The 25,540-nt window shown below is 37.5% G+C and overlaps 1 protein-coding gene across 3 annotated transcripts in view; it reads left to right on the plus strand.

The window, feature by feature from the left end:
• The first annotated feature begins 7,706 nt into the window (after positions 1–7,706).
• GLS (glutaminase) overlaps positions 7,707–25,540 on the plus strand; it is an 82,962-nt gene continuing 65,128 nt past the window's right edge. The window contains exons 1-3 of one of the 3 annotated variants that reach the window (XM_004276943.4): positions 7,707–8,391; positions 21,307–21,403; positions 21,759–21,880. In XM_004276943.4, the coding sequence (XP_004276991.1) occupies positions 7,964–8,391; positions 21,307–21,403; positions 21,759–21,880 (647 nt within the window). In that variant the 5' untranslated portion in view covers positions 7,707–7,963. The remainder of the gene's footprint in view (positions 8,392–21,306; positions 21,404–21,758; positions 21,881–25,540) is intronic. The other 2 variants (XM_033400299.2, XM_004276942.4) reach the window with 2 other exon arrangements.

Here is a 25,540-nt window from a genome sequence, read left to right on the forward strand (position 1 = left end):
AGAGAAGTCTAGTTTAGCAAAAAGGTAAAGTTGGTTGTCTTAATATGTCTCAGTATTTTTTGTTGGGATAGAAGGGAAGCAAATCTAGAGTTATAGAAGTGATTCAGGATCCAAACTGAAGGTTGGGGCAGGCTCCTTAATGCTTACTCTGTCTCTAACTCCATCCCTTTATTTTAAATCATGCAAGGGTATCATATATGGCCCCCAAACAATTGGGGGAGTCATATAATATGTAAATAGGTTAAAACATAGATAATGTAATTTAGTGGGGTTAAAAAATGAGAGAGAAAAAGGTTTGATAAATTGCACTCAGGGCAAAGAGAAAGATAAACACAGAGAAAGAGTCTTCTATAATGTGATTTTGAATCAGTCAGGTTGTCTTAATGGAAACCCAGATCCAAGATGGTTTAAATACTAAAGAAATGTATCACATGTAACTAAGGAGGGAAGCCATCAGAGTTGGTTGAGTCAGTAGCCCATGAATGTCATGGAGATTCCAGATTCTTTCTATCTCTCCACTCTGTTGGCCTTGGTATGTTGGGTTTGCCTTAAGGCTGGCTCTCTCCTGGTACTAAGATAGCTGCAGCAATTTCAAGGGAAATGGAATTTCCATGGCTGGCTAGGACTAATGGTCTGGAGTAGAATCTGCTCCAGGGATAAACCTCAAAAATGTTATATTGCTATCACATCTGATTGTTCTGGGCAGAGTTGGAAACATGATGGCCCATGCGCCAAATTATTCTTGTAGATGTTTTGTTTGACTAGCACAGTGTTAAAAGAAAATTGAATGAGCTGCATTTAAAAGTCAGATAATTTTGTTTATTTCTTAAAATAATATTTCTCTATTATCTTAAAGAATCCGAAGGTTTACCTAAATGTGCCTGCATTCCACTTAGCTAAAATTGGCTAGAGTGGATTAACTACTGCCCCTTTAGACAGAGCATTCCGATTCCACCTTACTGGGCTTCATCATTCCCTAACATATTAACCTGGTCTGCTTTACTCAAGTTACTTACGGAGCCTCTCACTGGGGAAATTACTCTTAAAGATTTTTAAGAGCCATGTGGTGTTTTTGCACCAATGAGCATATCTTTTGTAGGCACTTCTTCAATGGTTCAAAAGAAATGAGGGCAAGGGCCACATCTTGCTGGAGGGCATGTCTTTGCCAACTCTATTATTAATTAGCTGTGTTATCTTATTAACTTATAATTTCTATAGCCATAAAATTTAACAATTAACACCTGTCCCCAACAGGAATGTTACAAAGATAAATAACTTCTTTAAATTCAAAGGAAAAAAGGATGTACTTTTATTCATATTGTATTAATTAAAGAATTGCTTTCATATTTATGTTTGATATAGTCAAGAACCAGATAATTTTTTATATAGGTTTTTCAGTTAAATATTAGTCATTTGTACCTTTTGTAAAGCCTTTAGTTCAAGGATAGGGTTTGTTGGTTGCACACCTGAACTATATTTACAAGGTAAATATATGCCTACTACTTGTATCATCCAGCATTGGTTACGCAAAATTAAAAAAGGTTTAAAAGGAAACATTAAAAATTGAATATTGGATTTGTAATATTTTCTACACTTATAATTTTTAGAGAAAAGTAATGGCTTTCAACATTATAACAAAGCTGCATTTCTTTAATTAGGAAATATTTCAACCACAGAGAAAAAGAGAATATAACAAACACCTGTGTATCAATTATCGCGGTACCATATTCACTTCAGATTTTAAAAATTATTATTTAAAAATTCAGTCATTATAGGGACTTTCCTGGTGGCACAGTGGTTAAAAACCTGCCTGCCGGGCTTCCCTGGTGGCGCAGTGGTTGAGAGTCCGCCTGCTGATGCAGGGGACACGGGTTCGTGCCCCGGTCCGGGAGGATCCCACATGCCGCAGAGCAGCTGGGCCCGTGAGCCATGGCCACTGAGCCTGTGCATCTAGAGTCTGTGCTCCGCAACGGGAGAGGCCACAAAAGTGAGACGCCCGCATACCGCAAAAGTAAAAAAAATAAAAAAAAGAACTGCCTGCCAATGCAGGGGACACGGGTTTGAGCCCTGGTCTGGGAATATCCCATATGCTGAGGATCAGCTAAGCCTGTGTGCCACAACTACTGAGCCTGCACCCTAGAGCCTGCAAGCCACAACTACTGAGCCCACGTGCCACAGCTACTGAAGTCGGCGAGCCTAGAGCCTGTGCTCCACAGCAAGAGAAGCCACCACAATGAGAGAAGCCTGCGTACCACAACAAAGAGTAGCCCCCACTCGCTGCAACTAGAGAAAGCCTGAGCACAGCAACAAAGACCCAATGCAGCCAAAAATAAATTAAATTAAATTAAAAATTCAGTCATTACAGACAGTTCATTCATTACAGTTGAAGCTCTTTGTACATTTCTTCAATCCCATTCCCCATTTTACATACCCAGAGATAATAACCACTGCACTGAATTAGATGTTTATCATTCTTATGCACATTTGAAACTTTTGAAACCATATATGTATACATCTATAAATAATATATTGTTTTGTACGTTTTACAATTTTATAATCATGGTATCATAAAATACATATCCATCTGTAATTTGTTTTTGAAACTTATCCACTTTAATACATGATACTGGGGGTCATTCATTTTAAATAATATATTTTATCTCATTATGTAGAAATATCACATTATTTTAATCCATTCTCCTACTGATAAACGTTTAGATTGTTTCTACAGAGATTTTTTTATACGTCACACCGTTCGTTTGTTGTACTATCTGGGGTGCATATGAATAAAGCTCTGCGTCAGAACATACCACATGGTGTTGTCACTATGAGGAGCAGAGCTATCATAGGTCAAACTTTCTTTTGTAGAGTTGCCTCTTGCGACTTATAATTAGACAGAGGGACTCACATGCTAACTGTAAATGTCAGATGCTTGAAAAGTAAAGATTATTTGAAGGAACCTGCTCTTTACAGAGAATGAATACTGATTTCTCTTCATCCCAGAACATCAAAATATATTGCTGTGGACTCTGATGCTTTTTTCCCAAATGTCTGAATTTTGGATTTAGCTTCATAAACAGTGATTTCAGCAGAGTTCAGTAACTGTTTTCCAAACTGGTAATATGATCTTACCATTTGATGAGCATAAAGTGACAAAAGTCCAGGTTCATTTTTCTTTTCCAGGGCTTAGAAAATGTGACAAATTTCAGATGTGGAACCAACATTAGATTTCAGAGCATAAAACCAACATAGCATAATTGATATGGAGCTCATACTTCAAACCACTGTTAATTTTCCCCAAAGTGTCCAAATATATATATACATCAAACATCTCCTAGCTGAACTTTGGTTTTAATCATCCCTGAAAGAGAATGCCTATTCTGAATATGCCTATTCTGACTGTCCTCTCAGTGGTTCTCAGTTTCAACTGCTCTAGAGCAGGGGTCCCAAACCTGCAGGCTGCAGACAGGTACTGGACCACAGCCTGTTAGGAATCAGGCCGCACAGGAGGTGAGCGGCAGGTGAGCGAGCGAAACTTCATCTGCCGCCCCCCATCACTCTCCATCGTTCACATTACCACCTGAACCTTCCCCCCGACCCCCCGCACACATGGAAAAACTGTCTTCCAAGAAACCAGTCCCTAGTGCCAAAAAGGTTGGGGACCACTGCTCTAGATGACTGCCTATCTTTCAGAGTTCTCAAATACTCTTTGTTATCAATATTTGTCTCATGGCTGCCAAATTTTCACAAGTTGGATGATATATCAGTCAACCTAAGTCATTCTATGGTAATAATGCCCAAGTTGAGATTACTTACAGTAAGGTTTATTTCTCTTCATGCTGTTTGTCAATCACAGTCATCTTCAGCTTTGTTCCATCAATCTGGGACCCAGGTAAAGGAATCATCCCGTCTTTGGAAACTGCTGTTCATGTACCAAAAGGAAAAGAGAGATGATAGAACCAAGTGATGACTCACATTATCTGCTCAGCAGTGGCCTACATTACTTCCATTCACATTTCGTTGAACAAAGGCATAAGGCCAAGCCTGCCATTTAACAAGGTGAGGAATTAAAGACCTCCCATTGAGAGGGACAAAAATATTTGGGAACAGTAATACAATCTCCCACAGAGGTTGTTTTCATAGTCAAATAGGTATCCTTTTGACTGACTTTTAGGATACTTGTAAAATCAAAACTTGTTTAGGTTTTGCTAATATACAAGTAAGACCTTCTGATATCTAGGATGGGATTTAGTCCAATTTAATATTTTCTATGAATCTACAAAAAAATTAAAACCACTTTGAAAAATCAATAAATATCTGGAGGCCCCATGCATGTAATTGTGATCTAAGTCTAAACAATATTAATTTATAAACTGAACTAACTGAAATCTTTACCGTATCACTCTGAATGAAGAAAAATGACTGATCACCACTGCACTTCCATCCCAGCCATCAGGGGACCCTCAAAAACAATTTCATATGGTTAGTATTTTAAATGAGACCATGCAAATAGTCTCTTCAGATGTGATTAAAATCTCTCTTGCCATTTTTGTGTGATGTTGCAAGGAACAGAAGTTCATTTTACTTTACATAGATGGCAAAGGATAGATTTTTAGCTTTAATTGTATGTGACATGTATATCCAGGCCAGCTTTTTTTTTTGTCTAGCAATTCTTTGTTTACTACTTTTTTTTTTTAGTTATTTGTAAGTAGCTTGTACGTTGGGCATTGAGCCCAGCTTTGCTTAATCTGACTGTCTTTGCAGCAGTCTCTCTCTGTTTTAAGATACTTTGGAAATTATTGGTTTGTTTTCTAAAAATGAAGAAAATGATCTCATTTTAGGGAGCTAGCTTCTTCTTAAATGCTATTTTATGATTAGATGGTTTAAAACAATTCCCAGTTTTCCTTTTCAATAATAGATGTGGCAACTAATCACATTGCACAACAAAATTTATTCACTCATGGAAAAATAATAATTATAGCTAACACTTATAGAATGCAACTAGCATTGTTCCAAGTGCTTTACATGTATTGATTCATTTAATACAACAACCCTATGAGATATGATACCAATATTATTCCCATTTTATAGATGAGGGATTTATAATACTTTAATAAAGATCTAAATTCAGCTTTGGAAAAATAAGTTATGTTTGGCAGGGTTTATCAGCGAGGCTAGGAAGTTGGCCAGTTGAAGCAGGAAACCAAGAAAAGAAAGGGAAGTAGTAGTATTCTCTAAACAGAAGAATTTCAAACAAACCAACAAACCTAAAAAACTTAGGCAACTCTTTTAAGCTGTTAGTCAAAGGAGAATTATTTTCTATTTAGTTTTTGTGATAATACCCTTTTAGTTTTTATGAAGGGCAAGATCTGGAACTTATATATAGGTTACATTACCATCTTGAAACATCAGCCTTTTCTAATCTTCAGAAGAACACAGAAGCTCAGGAACTGTTCTTCTAGTTAGAATAAATACAAAGTGCAAAAATTCCAATTTTTCCTTTCTATGATTGACTACCTTCTCAATGGCTATGAGACCACAGCCTATTGTAGGATAGCTGCACGTATCTAGTAGCAAAGAGGAAGTCTAAGAGCAGCTCTGACAACCCAGCCACATGTTAATCTGAAGAGCCATTTTCTATTTGTAGGAATTTTGGTAGACTATTGTATGTGTATAAAATGCTTGTACAGTGATAGACTTTATTTTATATGATTATATGACTCAACAGGTGAATAATTAACCTAATGGAAATAGTAATTAACTCCAACTCATAGTTCCAAAGTTGTATTTGATTTAAAAAATCACTAAAGATTTAAAAAATTATATAAGATGAAGAGAATAATCAAATTAAAGTATTAATGAGTCACATTTTAATTCAATTTATAGTAGTTTGAATTTGCTAACTTTTTATTGGTCTTCTCAAACAAGGGGTTAAATTTCAGCAGACTCGAAGTCCTTCTAAATGTCAGGAGTAACATCAGTCCACTCTCACCAGCTCATCCTTGAAAGTAGAAACTCTAAAAAATTATCTTTTACTAGGTTTATTTTCTACATTTGTTAAGTATACTATAAAGTATTTAAACCCTTAAACACTAGAAAGAATTTTCATAGGAAAATTAGAGAAACTAAGAGAAAAAGCAGGAGGAAAATAATAATTGGATTTGTCAATAGCTTGGATGTGGCTGAGAGAAAGGAGGCAGTCCTTTAACTAGTTATATCGAAGAGATGGAACAATATTCAGGTTTACGTCTTTGGTAAGTCAGACTGGAAATGCTAGGCAAACGTAGTATGTCACCTTTCCTCCAAAACTTAATGTTCCTTTTCCTGAATATATAGTTACTTTGACTTTTATCAAATTTTAGTGACAGGTAACATTAAGTAGTAATAAAAGCCCTCTAAATAATTTGCAATTGTCTTAACTTAAAAAAATGTGGTTAAGTGCTCTACACATACAGCTTTTTCCATGTTCTTCTGGTTAAAGAGTAGATAGAAAAAACTTAAACATGGCAAGCCTGTGACATGCCAAAGGTCACATAACCTGTAGGTACAACCAGATTTCCTAATTACTAATCTAGTGCAATATTTTAAGATGATGATTACTAAATCCGATGATCAGTTAACGATGCACCTGACACACACCCTTCCCGTTTCATAAAAGTTATCCCAGTAACCTTTGTGAATCCATGCATTAAAACCTAATTGCTTCAGGATATCATCTAAAGTCTGTGGTTTTCGTTTTTTTTGTTTGTTTTTTTGGCGTGGAGTGGACTGTACATGTAGGCTCAAAGAAAAATTCAGAGTTTATCACCTCCTTGGAACTCTTTTCCTACAGGTCCAAAAGGATAAATGGATAAAGTGATACTAGGCTGAAAACGATTTAGAGAACTAGTATCCGTATGCTTCTATTTTACAACAATGAAGCAGCTTTAAAGTAGGACAGTGTCTACAATTTTGCATTTTAAAAAGCAATTTTTAAAAAGGAAAACTGTCGTGTTCTGGAATTTCCCCCTCTCTCTTTGCGGTCCCCCGAATTCCAATCCTCCAAATGGCTAAGTCGCATAGCTGAAAGGATTTTGCTCATTTTTTCCAAAACACTTCACATCTGGGCAGTCGCCAACCATGGAAAGTTTCAAGTAAACGTAACATTTGGGAGAGGGACAATCTCGTCTGGGGCTGCCGCCGCGGGTCCGCGGCCCTCAGAGGCGTCGCCACACGCCCTTACCGGATAGCCGGGGACCAGCGGCAAGCTTTGACCAGCCGAGCTCCGACGGCCAAACTCCAGCCCCGGCCAAGCCCCCTGACCGTCGGCCCCTGGGCGGCAGGGGCTCTTGCCAATCAGTCTCCGAGACAGTTCGAGGCCCCAGAGTCCAGGAGCCCATCCGCTTCGTAAATGACGAGACCACTAGGGCCCCAGTTCCCAACGAGGGCACTCTCGGTGCTGACGAAGCGAGAGAAAAGTGGCTACTCCGGAGCCCTGCCTGGCTCCCCCGCCTGACACGTCAGTTTGACTCCTCCCCCCAGTCCCCCGCCAGTCTTCCGAACCACTCTCCGCGCACCGGGCGCCGAGAGAAATTTGACTGCTCCAGTCACCAATCAGAAGCGAGGTCGGTGATCTGAGCTAATCGGAGCAGGCGAAGGGAGCAGGCCGCCGGCGTCCTCCCGCCCCTAGGAGGGTGAGCGCCGAATGTCTCGGGTCCGCCCCTGCGCCTCAGCCTCAGTGCGGAGTCCTCCGCGGTGTGAGAAGTAGCCGCGGGCAGCCTCAGAAGCAGCAGCAGCAGCAGCAGCAGTAGCGGCGGCGGCGGCGGCGCCTGTGAGAGCCGCAGCCGGGACCACACCCACCTCACTGTCCCTGCCCTCTTTTGCCCTCTGGCCGTCCCGCCGGAGACCAAGTTCCCGGAGGAGAGCGGCCGCCCACGTCCGGAGCATCCTCCCCTGTTGAGCGGGCACTGACGGACCCGGCGGCATGATGCGGCTGCGAGGCTCGGCGATGCTGCGGGACCTGCTCCTTCGCCCGCCCGCCGACGCCTGCGCGGTTCTGAGGCGGGCGCAGCCCCTCGCCACCCTGTGCCGGCGCCCCCGGGGCGGGGGACGAGCTGGCCAGGCGGCCGCCGCGCGGCTCTACCCGTGGTGGGGCGGGGGCGGCCGGCCGGCGGGACCCCTCGTGAGGGGCCTGTCCAGCTCCCCCTCAGAGATCCTGCAGGAGCTGGGCAAGGGGGGCACGCCGCCGCAGCAGCAGCAGCCGCAGCAGCAGCCGCCGCCGCCTCCGCAGCAGCCGCAGCCCGGGGCGTCGCCGCCCGCGGCCCCGCCGGCGTCCGGCCCCAAGGACGGCTCGGGGGAGACAGACGGGATCGGCAACAGCGAGGGCAAGGAGCTGGTGGTTTCAGGCGAAAAGTGAGTGTCTCCGCGAGGCGCAGGAGGCCTTGTCCCGCGTGGGTCCCGGGCCCTGGAGGGGCCTGCGGTGGGGAGGGATGGGAGCGGAGGTTCGAGAAGGAGAAAGAAAGAGATGCCGGGCGGCCTGCGCAGTCTGCGCCATGTGATTAGGCCCGGCCCCGCCCGCGCCTTCCCCGCCTGAGCCCCTCGCTCGGCCCTCACTTCCCTTCCCCGCCGCCGGGTGGAGCAGCCAAGGGGCCGGAGGGGCCAGCCTGCCACCCCCCTACCCCCCACCACGCTGGAGCTGTGGCAGCCCGGCCCACGCCGCGTGCTCAGCGCCCCGGCTCCGGGCTGCAGTGCCTGGCCGCCCGCCCAGCTCTTGGTAGGTGGTGCCCCACGAACATCACCGAGTGACATTTAGGAGTCGGGCGATGGGCAAAGCGTGTGCCTTCCTGACTCGCTGCTTTTCTAGGCTCGAGTTTCCTCTCTGCCTGCCCTCCTTCGATCTCTGCCACCGTCTCTTTGGAAGCCTAACGTAGCAGAGTATTCTGAATATTTCTGGAGTGGCTTCTTCAGGCGTGTGTAGAGCCATCTGGGGCACCGGAAATAACGTTTCCGAAAGGAGATTAGGAGGAAAAGGGTCATGTGGCCGAGAAGACAGGGCACGCAGTACAGACCACCTGTTGGCACTGAGGACCAGCTTTGGCCTGTCTGACATCTTCCACAAGATGGGCGAATTTTTGAAAATACAACTCAAAATAGCCAAGATGAAATGTGACGGGTAAAACACTAACTCAGAAAAAACCCGAGTTAAGTAGCGTTTGTGGATTAAATAAATTGTGATAGGGTGTTAACTCATCTATTCCGCACAGCAGTTGAGTTTTAAAACAAAATTGGTTTTTCCTACGCAGTATGAGAGGATATTTGTCTTGAGTTAATATAAATGGACGCAAACTTTTTCTCACTGTAGGTAAAAATTTACCTGCCTGCTTTCTTTATATCCTGCTATTTTTCTGACTTTGCACTGACGTTATGTGACCTGTTTTGCTTCCCTTCTACTTACATTGCTTTTTCCAGCCCCATAGTATCATAAGTCAAACTGAAAGTGTGATTCTTATACTTTCAGTCTCAGACCTGGCTTAATGTTTCCTGTAATTGAAATTGGCACCTTCCTAAAACGTTCCAAGCTAAAGTTGTTTTCCCAGACTGAAAAATGTTATTTAAAAAAAAAATCACTTGGTGATGAGCAAAATTTGTGATATCCTGTGATAATGGTTTTATGCCACAAAGTAGCCTATGACTGTGGCAGGTCATTTAACATCTTCAGTTGGATGACTCAAATGTGTTCACATTCTAAAAAGCTAGATTTTTGTCAAATTTCTACCTCTTTAATGTTCTTGAGAGACTAGAATGTGTATGCTTTTTTTTTATACATCTTCATTGGAGTATAATTGCTTTACAATGGTGTGTTAGTTTCTGCTTTATAACAAAGTGAATCAGTTATACATATACATATGTTCCCATATCTCTTCCCTTGTGCGTCTCCCTCCCTCCCACCCTCCCTATCCCACCCCTCTAGGTGGTCACAAAGCACCGATCTGATCTCCCTGTGTGCTAAGCTGATCTCCCTGTGCTATGCGGCTGCTTCCCACTAGCTATCTATTTTACGTTTGGTAGTGTATATATGTCTGTGCCACTCTCTCACTTTATCACAGTTTACCCTTCCCCCTCCCCATATCCTCAAGTCCATTCTCTAGTAGGTCTGTGTCTTTATTCCCGTCTTGCCCCTAGGTTCTTCGAATGTGTATGCTTAATTTCATTTGGTACTCACTTACCTTACTTTTATCATCATCTGAATTACCAGGCATGTAACAAGTTTAAGTACAGGTGCCCAGAATTGAAAAATGAGGTTACTAGCATTTAGAAGTTGTCCTAAAGGTTATATGATGGGAACAGCCTTCTATTGAAAAGATGCCTTGCATTCTGTCTCTTCAGTGGCTCTTGTATCCCTCTTTTTTCCCCTTCTGTCAGATAGAAAATTGAGCTGCTTTTGTGATTCACATGTTTCCCAGAAGCTTCTAGCTCCATTGCTGTCAAAATAAGAAATCATTTCTTAGCAATAACTTTGAAACACTGTTTTGTCTAATACTTATTGACAACTCTACATAAAAAATGTCCCATCCTGTCCCTCCCAGCCCCCCCAATAAAACCTGTTTAGTGAGGGAATCCTTCAAGAATATTTGCTCAATCCCACTACTGGTCATATACCCTGAGAAAACTATAATTCAAAAAGAGTCATGTATCACAATGTTCATTGCAGCTCTATTTACAATAGCCAGGACATGGAAGCAACCTAAGTGTCCATAGACAGATGAATGGATAAAGAAGATGTGGCACATATATAGAATGGAATATTACTCAGCCATAAAAAGAAACGAAATTGAGTTATTTGTAGTGAGGTGGATGGACCTAGAGTCTGTCATGCAGAGTGAAGTAAGTCAGAAAGAGAAAAACAAATACCGTAAGCTAACACATATATATTGAATCTAAAAAAAGAAAGGTTCTGAAGAATCTAGGGCCAGGACAGGAATAAAGATGCAGACATAGAGAATGGACCTGAGGACACTGGGAGGGAGAAGGGTAAGCTGGGACAAAGTGAGAGATAGCATGGACATATATACACTACCAAATGTAAAATAGCTAGCTAGTGGGAAGCAGCTGCATAGCACAGGGAGATCAGATCGGTGCTCTGTGACCACCTAGAGGGGTGGGATAGGGAGGGTGGGAGGGAGACGCAAGAGGGAGGAGATATGGGGATATATGTATAGCTGATTCACTTTGTTATAAAGCAGAAACTAACACCATTGTAAAGCAGTTATACTCCAAGAAAGATGTTTAAAAAAAACCAAAAACCAAAAAACCCTCAGTATATTAAAATTAATAAAAGTATTAAATATAATTATATTAAATATATAAAATAAACGTTAAAAAATTTTTTTAAAAAACGAATATTTGCTCAGATGCCCTGGGAGTTTGAATGGCCAATAACAAAACCTTGTTTACCTTAGTTCGAAGGAGTCTGTTTTTGCCACCAAAGTTTGGAGCAATAGCTAGATGGGTTTAGGAGCAATCTAGGTATATGAAAAACCTGAGAGCTTTCAATCAAGGATTTCAGGAGTGAACCCCAGCTATCTCCAAATTACATTATAAAATTAAGAGCACTGGCCTCAAGATTGTGAAAAAAATTTTTAATCTGGTTAAAGGTTTATTTCCTGAATGATCTTGTTTTTAGGTGTAGCTTTCTTCCCTTGACTTCATCCATTTTGACTTTATGTGGTAAACATTTCTTTTATTCTGGGAGGTAAGGTTCCAGCTGATCCTGTTATCCTTTCTTATGCTCAGCTTCCAAAGCATAGGTCATCCCTGAATCATCAAGCCACCTGGAATGCCAGCACTCAGGTTTCTGCCAGGTTCTATAGATGATTATTAAAAGAAATAGCCACGTGAAAATTAAATGAGTTAACATTTTGTAAAAGGCTTATTGGGACAATATTTGGCATTTGTTAAATACTCTATAATTTCTCATTTTAAAAAATTGCTTCATTTTTTGTAAAACCTTACAAGGACATTAGCCTTTGAATTTTAGGCTCAAATGAGAAATTTCTTTTTTTTTTTTTTTTGGTTTCCAGAAAAAATTTCTCTTGAGAGATCGTTGTACTTCTGTGAAAATGTGATACGCACTGTTTACTTTTTTGCCCTGCTTACCAATAAGCTCAGAGTGAATTTAATACTTAACCATAGCAATTTTATTAGTTCATGTGGCTGGGATATTTGCTTTTCCTCCTTCCCTTGGTCTTACTTTATATTTTACTAACCATACCATATTATATTCTGGAAGGAGGTACGATGTAAGTGAGTTATCTTCTTATCTTTTTCCATAGACTCTTTGAACCACCGTCATCCTAGCCATCTCCTTCAACCAACTTCAATTCTGGTTTAGGTCACTGGTTAAGGTTAAGATTTTACTACTGTCCTAAATATCTTACAGAAAAATATAATGTTCATTGCTCAGTTTTCCCTGCAGTGCTCTTATTTAATTTTGTTATTATTATTCCATCATTTAGGAAACCACTTTGCATGGCTCTCTTCATTTTTTATTTTATTTTATTTTCCTCACAGATTTTATTTTATTAGTAGTATTTTTTTGGAATATAATTGCTTCACAATGTTGTGTTAGTTTTCTCTGTACGATGAAGTGAATCAGCTATACGTATGCCTGTATCACCTCCCAGCCCAGCCCCCACATCTCACCCATCTAGGTCGTCACAGACTGCTGAGCTGAGCTTCCTGTGCTTTATAGCATCTCTTCATTTTTTAAATTGTTCTCTCTTGTTCTGTGGCTCTTTTTGGATTCGCTCACTGGGTAAACCCTGAGGCTGAGAGGCCTTTGCTTCTTTCCCACTTGTCTACCTTCTCCATGGCATATCCTCTAATCTTTGTGTAGATAATAGTTCATCTTTCATCCAAGCTTTGTTCTCATATTTATCTCCACATATCTGATGACTTCAGATTTAAAATCTGTACCCCCATATCCATTCTTTTGTCTCATTTCAATCTATTTTGCATGTTGTTTCAAGATTAATTATAGAGTTTTAATTTCAAAATACTACTTCCAGAAAACCAGTATGGACTGGGATGAGCATTATATCAAAAAGTGCTATGTAGCATTTGAGATTCTTGATTAACCTTTATTTTAGGCCAATTATTGCCCAACATGAACGTTTTTATCACACTGTCTCTTCTCTCTCAAGAATGCCACACTTCATTTCTGTAAAACCCAGAAGTGTATATTCTTAGTGAAGGATCTCTGGGAAGCGTTGGCAGGTGGGGAAGAGGGCACGTATTTTTAAGTTACTTTTTGTTTGGGCATTTTATTTTTTAATTAGAAAGGGAAAGAGAAAGAAGGACCATGCTGAGAAAGTATCAGCATGTGTATGCTCTTTAGAAAATAGGTAATTCGTACAGGATACAATATTGAAAGTATTTCATTAAAATAAGATCATTTTCCCCCTGTCAGATTGGCAGATGTTAAATTAAGTGATGCCAAGGGTATGGGAAATAGGAACTCTTAAGTTGCTGATGGAAGTATAAATTCACCTGTTTTGGAAGGCAGTTTGGTAGTATCTGTTAAAAACTGCATACCCATGATGCAGTAATTGTATGTTTGCTCATCTATATAGTTACAAATATATTAAAAGAGAAGGTGCAAACAAAAATGATTTCCGCTAGCTTCAGATAATATGATTTTATTTTGGTAGTTCATATTCTTTTTTTTTTAACATCTTTGTTGGAGTATAATTGCTTTACAATGGTGTGTTAGTTTCTGCTTTATAACAAAGTGAATCAGTTATACATATACATATGTTCCCATATCTCTTCCTTGCGTCTCCCTTCCACCCTCCCTATCCCATCCCTCTAGGTGGTCACAATCCATGGAAATCAAAGGGGAAAGAATCGTTACCCCACATGCTGTGCAAATTGAATTTCAAAGATTAAGTACTTAAGTATTTCAGCAACATTGAATTAGGTCTATTGTATAGAATAGTACTGATAACGAGGTTGAAGCAGTATTTGGGAAATATAGATAATATATTTTGGAATAGAAAGAACCTGTGTTGAAATAGGGGACAAATTCTGTTATGATCCTTTAATAATGCATTTGCTTTTAATTTGTAAAAGTGAACATGTTTACAATTCACTTAAACTAAAATCAAGATTGAAAATACATTTAATTTTGGGTGTGGGGCTTCTCAGTGAACCCGTCAGTCATCTTATTTGCGATTTCCTCAAAATTAAAATTCTATTCTAGATTAGTTATCAGTGAGTTTGAGTTTTGTTTGAATGGCCAGCCATAACATACATCATAAAATTTTTTGCTGCCTAATGTTTATTTTAAACCACATGTATCTATTTAGCTATTGATAATATCTGGACATAATCTGTAATAAACTGCAAGCTCTTAATTAATACTTAGATGTAATTCACTGAAGGAGCATGAACGAGATCCTGAAGTTTAGTCTACTTGAGTTTCAGCTTCTTGTTTCTAGGCTTTACTTTTTTTTTTTTTTTTTTTTTTTGCGGTACACGGGCCTCTCACTGTTGTGGCCTCTCCTGTTGCGGAGCACAGGCTCCGGACGCGCAGGCTCAGCGGCCATGGCTCACGGGCCCAGCCACTCCGCGGCATGTGGGATCTTCCCGGACCGGGACACGAACCCGTGTCCCCTGCATCGGCAGGCGGACTCTCAACCACTGCGCCACCAGGGAAGCCCCCTTCTACTACTTTTTGTAAGCAACTGGAGATCAAACCGCATAGAAAATTTTGTATTATAACTTCTGACTTAACATTATATTCTCCTATATCCCTAAAAAGTTATCTGTATTCATTTTATATTACTGAATAAGAAATTCTCATGTGGATGTACCATAACTGACTTAACCATTCCACTTATGTGGACCACAAATTTTTCCCCACTTTTCTCTAATAAGTATAATACTGTGCCAAAAATATTAGTGAATAAATCTTTCTACACCTCAGTTTGTTTTGTTAGCCTAGATTCCTAAAAAGGTACAAATATTTTCTCTGTCATCAGAGAAAATACATCTGTTAAATTTAAAATTTGTAAATCTCTACCTTACTGTCCTAGTCTGCTATCCTAATAGCCTGTTTTTAGTATGTATAACGGTAAGCATCCTCACATTGAAAAAAGTTATGAAAAAGTTTATGAATGGATTTATACAGCTATTTATCAGCATTATCTAGTTGTATTCTCTTTTATCCTCAAACATCAAACTTTTTAATTTCTAAACTGTTTTTGGCGTAAGTCTCCTTAGAAAATGTTGCCTATTTTTCTGCCATATTAAAATTTATATTATAAAATATAGAGTTTAACATTTCTTGTTCAACTTAGGTTTACTGTAAGGGGGTGTTACTGTACTGTGCTAAAATAGTTATGTTCTAAGACAAGTATTGGCAAACTTTTTCTCTGAAGGGTCAAATAGTACATATTTTGGGCTTCACAAGCTATCTGGTCTGTTAAAATTATTCAGATTAGCTGTTGTAGTGAAGAAGCCATAGACAATAGGTAAATGAGTAGGCATGGCTGTCTTGCAATAGAACTTGATTTACAAACACCTGTGGCCATTGCGGTAGTTTGCTATTAGTGGCCCCTGCACTAAAATGTATTTATTTGTGTAAGGTTTTCTCTCATACTCTGATTGGTTCTGTTTTGAATGGTTTGTTCTTCTGTGGATTTTTGTATCTTGTATCAGCTGCTACATTTTGTTCTTGGCCTCCATGTCCCCACTTTAGCTATTTTCCCTCACTTTCACCTTCTGTATCTAATTCCCCTTAGCTTTAAAAAAAATTTGAGGTAAAATTAATGTAACATAAAATTTACTCTTTTGACCATTTTTAAGTGTACAGTTCAGTGGTATTAAGTACTACCATTACTTTTTAAAAGAACCCAGATAATTAAGCTTTATATGTAAAATATGTATCTATAGATCCTTTATGTCTACATAGGTCCTGAGTGAGTAAAGTTTATGATCTTTAGTATAGGAGTTTAGGAGGACATCTATTTTGAGCAGCTCAAAAACTGAGAGTTAGAGTTGGAAGTGACTTTAAAGACATCTAGTTCCACCTCATTTTACATATTTTATAAACTGGCTACAGGTATTAAATGACCTAACCAAGTTCGTACAATATTAGGACTTACTGTGTTTTTTCTTCCAATATTAGGAGAATAATAAAGTACTTTATTGAATTGATTACTTTTTTAGGTTCAGTATTCGAAGAGACCTTAAAAACCCATCTCCACAGCTGAAGGTTTTTTCTCTTCTGTTATACTCCCTACAGGTTGTTATTCATCTCTGCTTGAATACTTCTTGACAAGAGAATTTAGTCCCTTTGAAGGCAGCCCATTCCATTTTCAGAGTTGTTTTGTTTTTCCTTATGTGTAGCTGGTCTGCCTTTTGTTAACTTCTACCTATATATTTTAGTTATTTTGAAGAAGTCATCTCTAGTGTGATATCAAAGTGATTGCAGTAACAGAATTCACACATCTGTATTTTTACAACTAGAATGATTTGTTAACGGATACTTGACAGAAGGAATACAAGGTTGGAAGGACTAACAGAATTGGACCTTAGGGACTTGATCTGCCCAGGTCCTCATTCTCCCATCGGAGTCAGGCAGACTGTCCCCCTGGGTTAGACTTCTAAAGCTCTACACATGGACAAATTGCCATCAGCTGATGTGGACAGCCTGGCCACTTCCTTACGTAAAGCTGGCTTTTGTGCTTCTTACTTTGACTTGCTCTTGAATAAATTTAAATAAAGTCCAGCCAAAACAGCAGCCCTAATTTAATATAATCTCATCCTTGCTTTGTACAAGGTACAGTTTCAACAAGGCAGAATAACAATTTAGTCATCTAACATAAGTAATTCCCCTATTAGCATTTTGGTTAGAAATTCTTCAATATGTAAGGAGTCTCATCTTTCATTATTCTGAATAAATTCCAGGTATTCCTCCTAAAATGGAGTGTAACAACTCAGCACAGCCAGTGTGGCATAGCAGGAGGAATCTGGGATTAGGAACCAAGTACTGGCTTTCTAGGACTAAATCTGGTCCAGTCACTTAAGAGTTGTGTGACATTGGACATACATATTGCTTGACTTTGAGACTCTGTCCTTATCTGTAAATAGGGGACAGTTTACCCACTTTGCTTTATCACATGAAGTTATAAGATGAAACAACAGAAAGTCCTTTTTTAACAATAAAACTTTAAAAGATGTAAGATTTTGTTTTTAAATTCCCCAATAATTAGCCTTGGGACAAAATGATTTAGAGATTGAGCAGAATTTATCACTTTGTCAGATTTACAATGGTATATGGTCAGCCACTATCAATTCAGCTTTCAACCTCACAGGTTTAATCTGCTAATTTACTGGTGTTGATGGACACTTTCTATCAGTCAGATCACTCTGAAAATCAAAATGATAAACTGATTTAGAAACAACTCCAGATATTTTTTAAAGATCATTGTTTTAAAATGAAGACATAAGTAAAAACACCAAAGCATTCTTTTTTATTCTATCAGTGAGCATCATTTTTTTTAAACCTAGTTGAAAGTTTTTGATTATCTAATAGGTTTACCACACTACACTGTATTACGCATTTGAGTTATATGGGGTTGACAAAAAAAAAAAAAGACAGACATTACTCCAGCTTTTATAGTTTGGAAAGGTCAAGTAATATGAAACGTTATTTAACAATAAGACAATATAGTTAGTTTCCATTTCTTTTCTTCTTCTCATTTTGCAGTTCATTTTCCTCCTTTCATTTGATAGTACAGTTTTTTATGTAGAAAATTTTGATAGAATAGATAGTACTAAGCCAAATTATAAACTGAATATCAGACTGAGGAGTTTTAATTGTCCTTTGGTATTGGGAAACTGGTTGATCAGTAATCAAAGACAGTGTCTCTTTTCATGTTTGCAGAAATTGCCCCTGAATATAAACTCCATATGTAAATTTTTGGTAGTCTCTTCATTTATTGGTTGATTTATATAGATCTCTCTCAACCCTGAAAATTAGGTATTTTAACAGCTCATGGGTGGAAACAGGCACCTTAATTCACATATACTGTGCTCTAACTGTTCGCTGTTCTTTGTGAATACCCAGTGAATGGTTACCTTCATTGCTGTGGTCATTCTGTTTCCTTGGCCGGAAACCTCTTCTGTTGCCATATTTCCAGCTTCTACCCATCTTTCAAGTCTAGCTCTAATTCCACCTCTCCTAAAACTTTACCTTATTAGTCCACAGTGAGGTAATTTTCCAGTGATTGGATCCCATTGTTTCTTTCTTGTAATTCCTCATGATGTATGTCTTCTATTTCCCTTTTAGACTGTAAGTAATGACTACTATAATGCTGTACATGTTATAGATGCCAGTTAAATACATGGGATTTTTTTTTAAATTTTTTAAAGAAATCATTTCTGTGTTGTAGGCAGGTATTTTGTGAGGGTAAAGTAGGAGAAGGAATAGGTAAAAGAAGGAACAAAATGGCAGTGAAAAGATCTTAAAGGCAGAAATTAGAAAGAAAATGAGGGAGAATAAAAGGGAAGGAATAAAAAGGTATGAAACAAGGACTTTACCTTGGATTTAACTATCCCATTTTAGTTGCTGAGTGTCATAACCATTCATGTTTTTCCTTAAGGAATCTAAGGGCTTATCAACAATTGTTGATATTACAATTTGAAAGCCTGTTATAGTCTATTTTTTTTGTCATTAAAACTTAAATACTTCTCAAGAATATCCTAGTTACTATATAGTCTGAAAACTATAATTTTTAGCTTTTGAGTTTTAAGAGCAAAATGTATTATCATGAAGCGTTGCCACAAAACCATATTAAATTTGGGGAAATAAAAGGGGGTAATACCAAGAAAGGTCTTTGGAATAACTTCTGTGTGTTGTTTGGGGAGAATCTGTGCATTTGTTCACCAGACTGTTGAAGTGAACTCATTCTCAAATAAGAGTCTGAGCTTTTAAATGCTGAGATTGGTAGTACTTTTTTTAAAAAAAATCAATTTTGAACATTTATTTTGCGAGCATATTTTTTAGGGACGACTTAAATCTCTCTCCTATGGATAAAAATTAGCCTCTTCTCCAAAAGCAAGTAAATATTTACCTTTTTTTGCTAGCTGTGGAAGTAAACATGGTCATTTTAATTTTTTTGCCCTATGTACCATAAGCTAAAGAAGTGTATATTTTATGTTACTTACATAGCTTTTAGGCAAAACAAATACCATTTACTGTGATAAATACATAGAAAGCTTATTCTGCAGTTTAAAGTGATAAACTACCACTATCTGAAGTTTATTTGACAAACCACTTTCTGTAAATAATTGGTATGTTATTTTCCACTGATTGTTTTTGACAGCTGGCTCAATTTTTCTTTAAATGTATTATATTAAGTCATCAGTATTGTTGAATCCTGTTTAATGGTTTTAGATCAGGCTAAAACCTAGAAAAATTGTACCTTATAAAAGTAATAACTAGCTAGTACGTTTGAGAGCCAGTAAAACTGTAGTGGTATATAGTTTGGACTCTGGATTCAGAGAAACAGAGGTTCTAACTATATCTCTACCACTTTGCAGTCTTGGGAAGTTTGTTGACCTGTCTGAGCCTCTGTGAAATGGGGATAGAGTTAGTCATTTTTTTTTAACAAATAATGAATAAATTGAGCTTCTACTGTGTGCCAGGAACCATACTATATTTTGGATAATGGTACCTTCTGTTATGACATCATTGGAGGGATTAAATTAGAACGAATGTAAAACAGCAGAGTACTTAACAAAAGTGATCAATAAATTTTAACTCTTATTATTAAAATATCCCAAATACATTTTTAAAAGTTCTTTAAGAGCCAGAATTGCTTCAGGGAATATTTATATATCTGGGATATATCATTAAATTACAATAATCCTATGTGTTAGTTTTTTTTTAAACATTGGTATGAAATTCCTATACTTTAGGGTTGACTTTAAGAACTAAAAGTTGGTATAACAGCTTTGAAAACAAGTATAAATGATATTAATGCCAACATTAATGTGTCTTTTAGGAGAAATTTTATATGTCCATATGTAAATGTACATGCTCTGTGAAACAACACTGTATTCTATTGTCTTTTAAGTTAGAAATATATGGACCACTCTCTAATTTTCTCTCTTTCTTGAAATACAGGTAAAGTCTTTCCAGATATTTTATATATAACACATTCTATACATATACACACACATATATATTTCTACCTTTGATTTTAATAAATAGTGATGGATGGAGAGGGGATTGGTCTGCCCTAGATCTAAAATTCTCATAACATCACTATAATACTTATGGCAGTCATAGATGTTCAGAATATTGAAATGTACCATTTCAGTTTCAGAGCCCCCAGAAAGAAGACGTTAAATAGGTTCATTATGGTTTGTTTACCTGAAAGCTTTTCAACGGATAGGAAAAATTTTTTCTTGATTAAAAGTTTGGTTAATCATAGCACTTTATACTAGATTTTAATGTATTTTTATGGTAAAATTTTTATTCTAACAGTCTTTGTGATTTGTGGCATTTGGTCTGTACATGTAAAAGCCTAGGTCACTTTAGACATAGTAACTACAACTACCAACGATTGAGTACTTACTCTCTGCCAGGCAGTGCTCTAAAGATATTGAATGTATTAAGTCAACTGATTCTCACAAGAACCCTGTGAGGCAGGCCCTATTATCTCCCTTTCTCAGATGAGGAAATTGATTAACAGAAAGGTTAATTAATTTATCCAGGGTGACTCAGCTAGTAAGTATTGTAACCAGGATTCAAGGACTTACGCACTAGTCTTCACTGTCCAGTACTTAATTGTTCTCTCCCCCAGATTTACAATCAGGTTAACTTTGAACAATATATATGTATAGTCATCATATTAAAAAACAATAACAACAAGAGAACAAAGTATTGACTCTTACCTGAGCATTGGCTAGGCTCCATAATTAATATTGGGTGATTGTATTAGGCTGTACAGGAAGGTATTACCATAACAGATGGCTAGGCATTAGCACCACTAGAAATAGTGCTCAAGATTTTAAAACTTGGGATTAAAGGATATCTGTATTAATTAATGAATCATTTTTTAAACTTGTTTTTCAGTGCAGTTTCAGTAATACTGTTTGATTTTGGTAAATCAGCATTTATTATGATACTAGGTCTTGATGAATAGATCAACTCAACTGTAGTTTGGTTCAGTGATTATTTTTAAATGGATATAGCTAAAATCCACTTGAATGTTCACATAAGGGTTAATTTTGTCTTCTTTTTTCCCCCTTTAGTAAAATAAAGCAGGGTCTGTTACCTAGCTTGGAAGATTTGCTATTCTATACAATCGCAGAAGGACAAGAGAAAATACCTGTTCATAAATTTATTACAGTAAGTTTTTATATTTTTCTATCTTCACTTTTTAAAAATCAGTAATACTGAATCAATAATATGGTAATATTGAAATGTAGTTTTAAAGGTCATCTGACGTGTAGATTCTGACTGACACTGTTTCTCTTATTTTCAAATTTTCATCATGCTCATTTCAAGGTAATCAATGAAAGAAAATGAAAGAAACAATGAGAAACTTGTCCAGAAAGTGGGTAATAGTGACACTAAAATGCCATATACATATTCAGGTCTTGTGTAGAAGTTTTTATATACAGGAGTTAAAAACTTGTAGTTGGAATAAGCATATACCTTATTTGCACTATATATTTACAAACTCTTATTTTTTTAAAAACAGGCACTCAAATCTACAGGATTGCGAACGTCTGATCCCAGGTTGAAAGAGTGTATGGATATGTTAAGATTAACTCTTCAAACAACATCAGATGGTGTCATGCTAGACAAAGATCTTTTTAAAAAGTAAAAATTTCTGCCAAACCTTTAATGGTCACTTGCTATGCTATATGGTGATTTTTCTTTTAAAACGAAATTGCATCTTTGAAGACCAGTGCTTCCTGTGTAACTGAAAAAAAGGGGGGAGGGGACTTATAAACATAAATTGTTTGGAACAACTTGGTGCACATTAAATTTCTATAATACATTGGGGCTAAGAATATACTTTGAAACTGTTCTGAGGAAGCGTAGCCATGGATGTTTCCAATTTATAGTACCTGGAGATTGCATTCAGTTTGAATAGAGCACACTCTTTGTCCTGTCATGGTTTAAATTGATCTCTTAATTCATCTGCATATCTTGCAGCCTTTCTCAGCATGGTCTCAGTTCTTTCCTACAAGGTGTTTTAGATGACACCGTAAAATGAGACGGCTTCAGGCAGCCTATATTCGTTAGTTTTATATGTCTCTGTTGTCTGCTGCTCTCCTCTCTTCAGACGTATTACTACATAGGCTTTTGGCTGTTTTTGTTTTCTTCATAATGTTTAAAAACTTAATGCTAACTTTGGACATGAATGCCTTCATTTGGTTGAATGAGAATATTTATTTTGACTTTCTTATATTTGCATATCTTTATTATTTATCTTCATTAATGTGTTCCTACTAGTCTGATTGCTTAATGATTTAATAGACAGCAAGTTTGTCATGGATCCCAAGGAGGTAAATGGTATTTTACAACTAAAATTAAATGAAAACTTGTATAAAACTGTAAACACTACTGTAAGGTATTGGCTTTTTCCAGACCATAGGCTTAGGTTGGAATAGATCCAACGAATTCCAGCATCTACCTTGAAAGTTTATTTGTATGTATGCATTTTTATTATTTTTTTTCTTTTATTGTCTTTTGGGGGCTAGATGATTTGTTCTAGATGTCTCCTGGGAATATCCTGGAATATTAAGTCATATGAAGGTATAAGTATTTAACTGAGATCCTCCCAAGTATCTTGGCATACTGTGAAGCACTGCTGACAATTTTAGATCTCTGTCTTTTCACCACAAGGTTCTTGATTCTGTGAACTCAGCCGACCTTATTAAGTGTAGATTTTAGTTCCATGTTGGAATTGGTGTTAGGAATTTTGAATCTTCAGAACCTGTTTCTTTGTGAAGGGAAGGAAATCACTTCTAGTTAGCTGTGCCTTTGCAGTAAAGATTATTTTATTTTTAGTGTTCATGAACTCTCTGTGCAAAGTATCTTGATTGTGGGGTGCCTTCTGGGGGGTTATTTTGGTATATCTGAGAATGAAGTTGTCAGAGAGTTGGTAGGTAGGTCTGTTGATAATGGGTATAAGGAATTGCTTTGGAATTCCTAAGTGAAAGCAGTATTTTATACCTTTTTAGTACTGGTTAAATTTCTTTTGTGCTTCATAAACATATTGCTCTGTTTAAATATGAAATTGAAAGTAATTTAAATACACTGAGTATGAAGCCAGGAAACAATCATAAAATTTTCTACCCATAAGTATATTAAAAACTAACAATTAGCATTATTTTAAATACTAATCCAATTTTTTTAAAAAATTGATGATTGTAATATAGGCAGTTCCCAACTTGACAAATGCTTAGTGGTGGTATATGTGAACAAGCAATGGAAAAGTTTACATCTATAGGCATATGATTTCTCTTTTCATCCCTAGAATGAGGTGATTCAAAACCTCTGACTATTGGGCTTCCCTGGTGGTGCAGTGGTTGAGAGTCCGCCTGCCAATGCAGGGGACACGGGTTCGTGCCCCGGTCCGGGAAGATCCCACATGCCGCGGAGCGGCTGGGCCCGTGAACCATGGCCACTGAGCGTGCGTGTCCAGAGCCTGTGCTCCGCAATGGGAGAGGCCACAACACTGAGAGGCCCGCGTACCACCAAAACAAAACAAACAAAACACCTCTGACTATTAACCTTTTCAGGTCACCTGGAATGGTGATTGCTTCAGAGAAGTTTTTTCTCTGTTGTCAAAATGAGAAGTTTTCTAGTTAGTGTTGCCAGAAATAATCTCACCTCCATGCAGGTGGGTACAATGGAATTCATCTTCCCAAAGAAGTAATTTATAAAGGAAAGTGGAAAGGTTTGGTTGAAGTCAACGTGTTGATATTTTACCTAAAATACATTGTTGCTTAATATATTTAGCCTTTGAGGGTAATCTGAGAAACATCTAATATGTAGAATTTTTTCTGAATGGGAAGATGAATTCTATGCATATTTTTTGGAGCATGGTCTATTTGAAAGTTGGAGACTGCCTGTACCTATCTAGATAATCAATTGTTTTTAATGCTAATAATCTCAATAGAAGTAGAAAATTTGTATTGAAAAGGAATGCCTTATTTATTCATGCATTTTTAGCCATATAAATATTAGAAGTATTTTTATGTGTGATCATAATTTTTTAATCTTTTTTGTTTTGGAGGAAATGAATGGTAGTCTTTGTATTTGCTTTTTCTTAAAAAATTCTTATCCACTATGTTATTTTACTAATGAAAAATTATATGTGAGATATTTTGTAAAACATTGATGTGCATTACAGTTGCTAACCCTAAACATTTAAGTAAAGAAGGAAAGAAAAATTATTATTACCAGTTTACAGATGAGAAAACTGAACAAAGCATGAGAAAGATGTGACTGTTGAAAAGCATAAGCACTTCCTCCTCAGGTCACTTTATATCCCTTCTGATTTTCTACTTAGATTCATGACATCTATATTAAAATAACTCCCAAGAAAAACATTACAGTTTGTTCATCAGCGTGCAGCTAGACACTCTTTTGAATGGTATTGCCTTGGTTGGCCATAGTAATTCACCAGTGAAGGCTGTTCGCACAGCTTTATGAGCACCTTCTGATAGAGCAAAAAAAAAAAAAATCCCAGTTTCACTGACTGTACAATATTGTTAATGATAAAGCCTCCTTTTAAAAGTGCTGTTTAATTTTGAGTAGTTAAATAGTTAGTAGTAAGGTTAATAATTTATGTTTGGCAGTCCTCATATTTTCTCATGTAATACTTCTTGAAAAAGGGGCCATGTAGATTTGATTTGATAACGGATATAGTGATTTAAGGTCAGGAATTGTCCTAACTTCTTTCTGCTGAGAAATGTGTCTTTTGTTATATATTACTTGCAACTCACGTGCAAGTTGAATTGCTGTTTGGAGCATATTAAATATTAAGTCAATGGCAAAAAGTATTTATTAGATTAACATTGAAACTATGTCAAAATTTATCAAAGTTTATTGAAGTAAATATTTGTTATCTCTTGGATGTCAATTATTTCTACATCTGTAGATTAATAATGGAAATTAGGACTGTAACTTTTTCATGTTGTAACTGAAGCACATCTTTATCACTGAAAATAACCTATTTTATTTTAAATCAGTGTTTAATTTTATGTTGACCAAGTGAGTATATATTCTGGATTTTTATTAATAGTTAAAGTGTGATACCTGGCTTTTAATTCTAATTTGATGTTTTATTAAGAACAACTTGAATTAAGATACTGAGATATAAAAATTTATCATTTACCATGGATTGAAAAAGAAATACCGAGAGTGTCTACTTTTCCGACTCTCCATTTATAATTAGTGCATGTTATTTACTTGCAAGTTAAACACAGATTTTTCTTATCTGTAAAGTGGGGAAATCATCTTCTC

This window comes from Orcinus orca, chromosome 7, assembly GCF_937001465.1.
Source record: "Orcinus orca chromosome 7, mOrcOrc1.1, whole genome shotgun sequence".
Lineage (NCBI taxonomy): Eukaryota > Metazoa > Chordata > Mammalia > Artiodactyla > Delphinidae > Orcinus > Orcinus orca.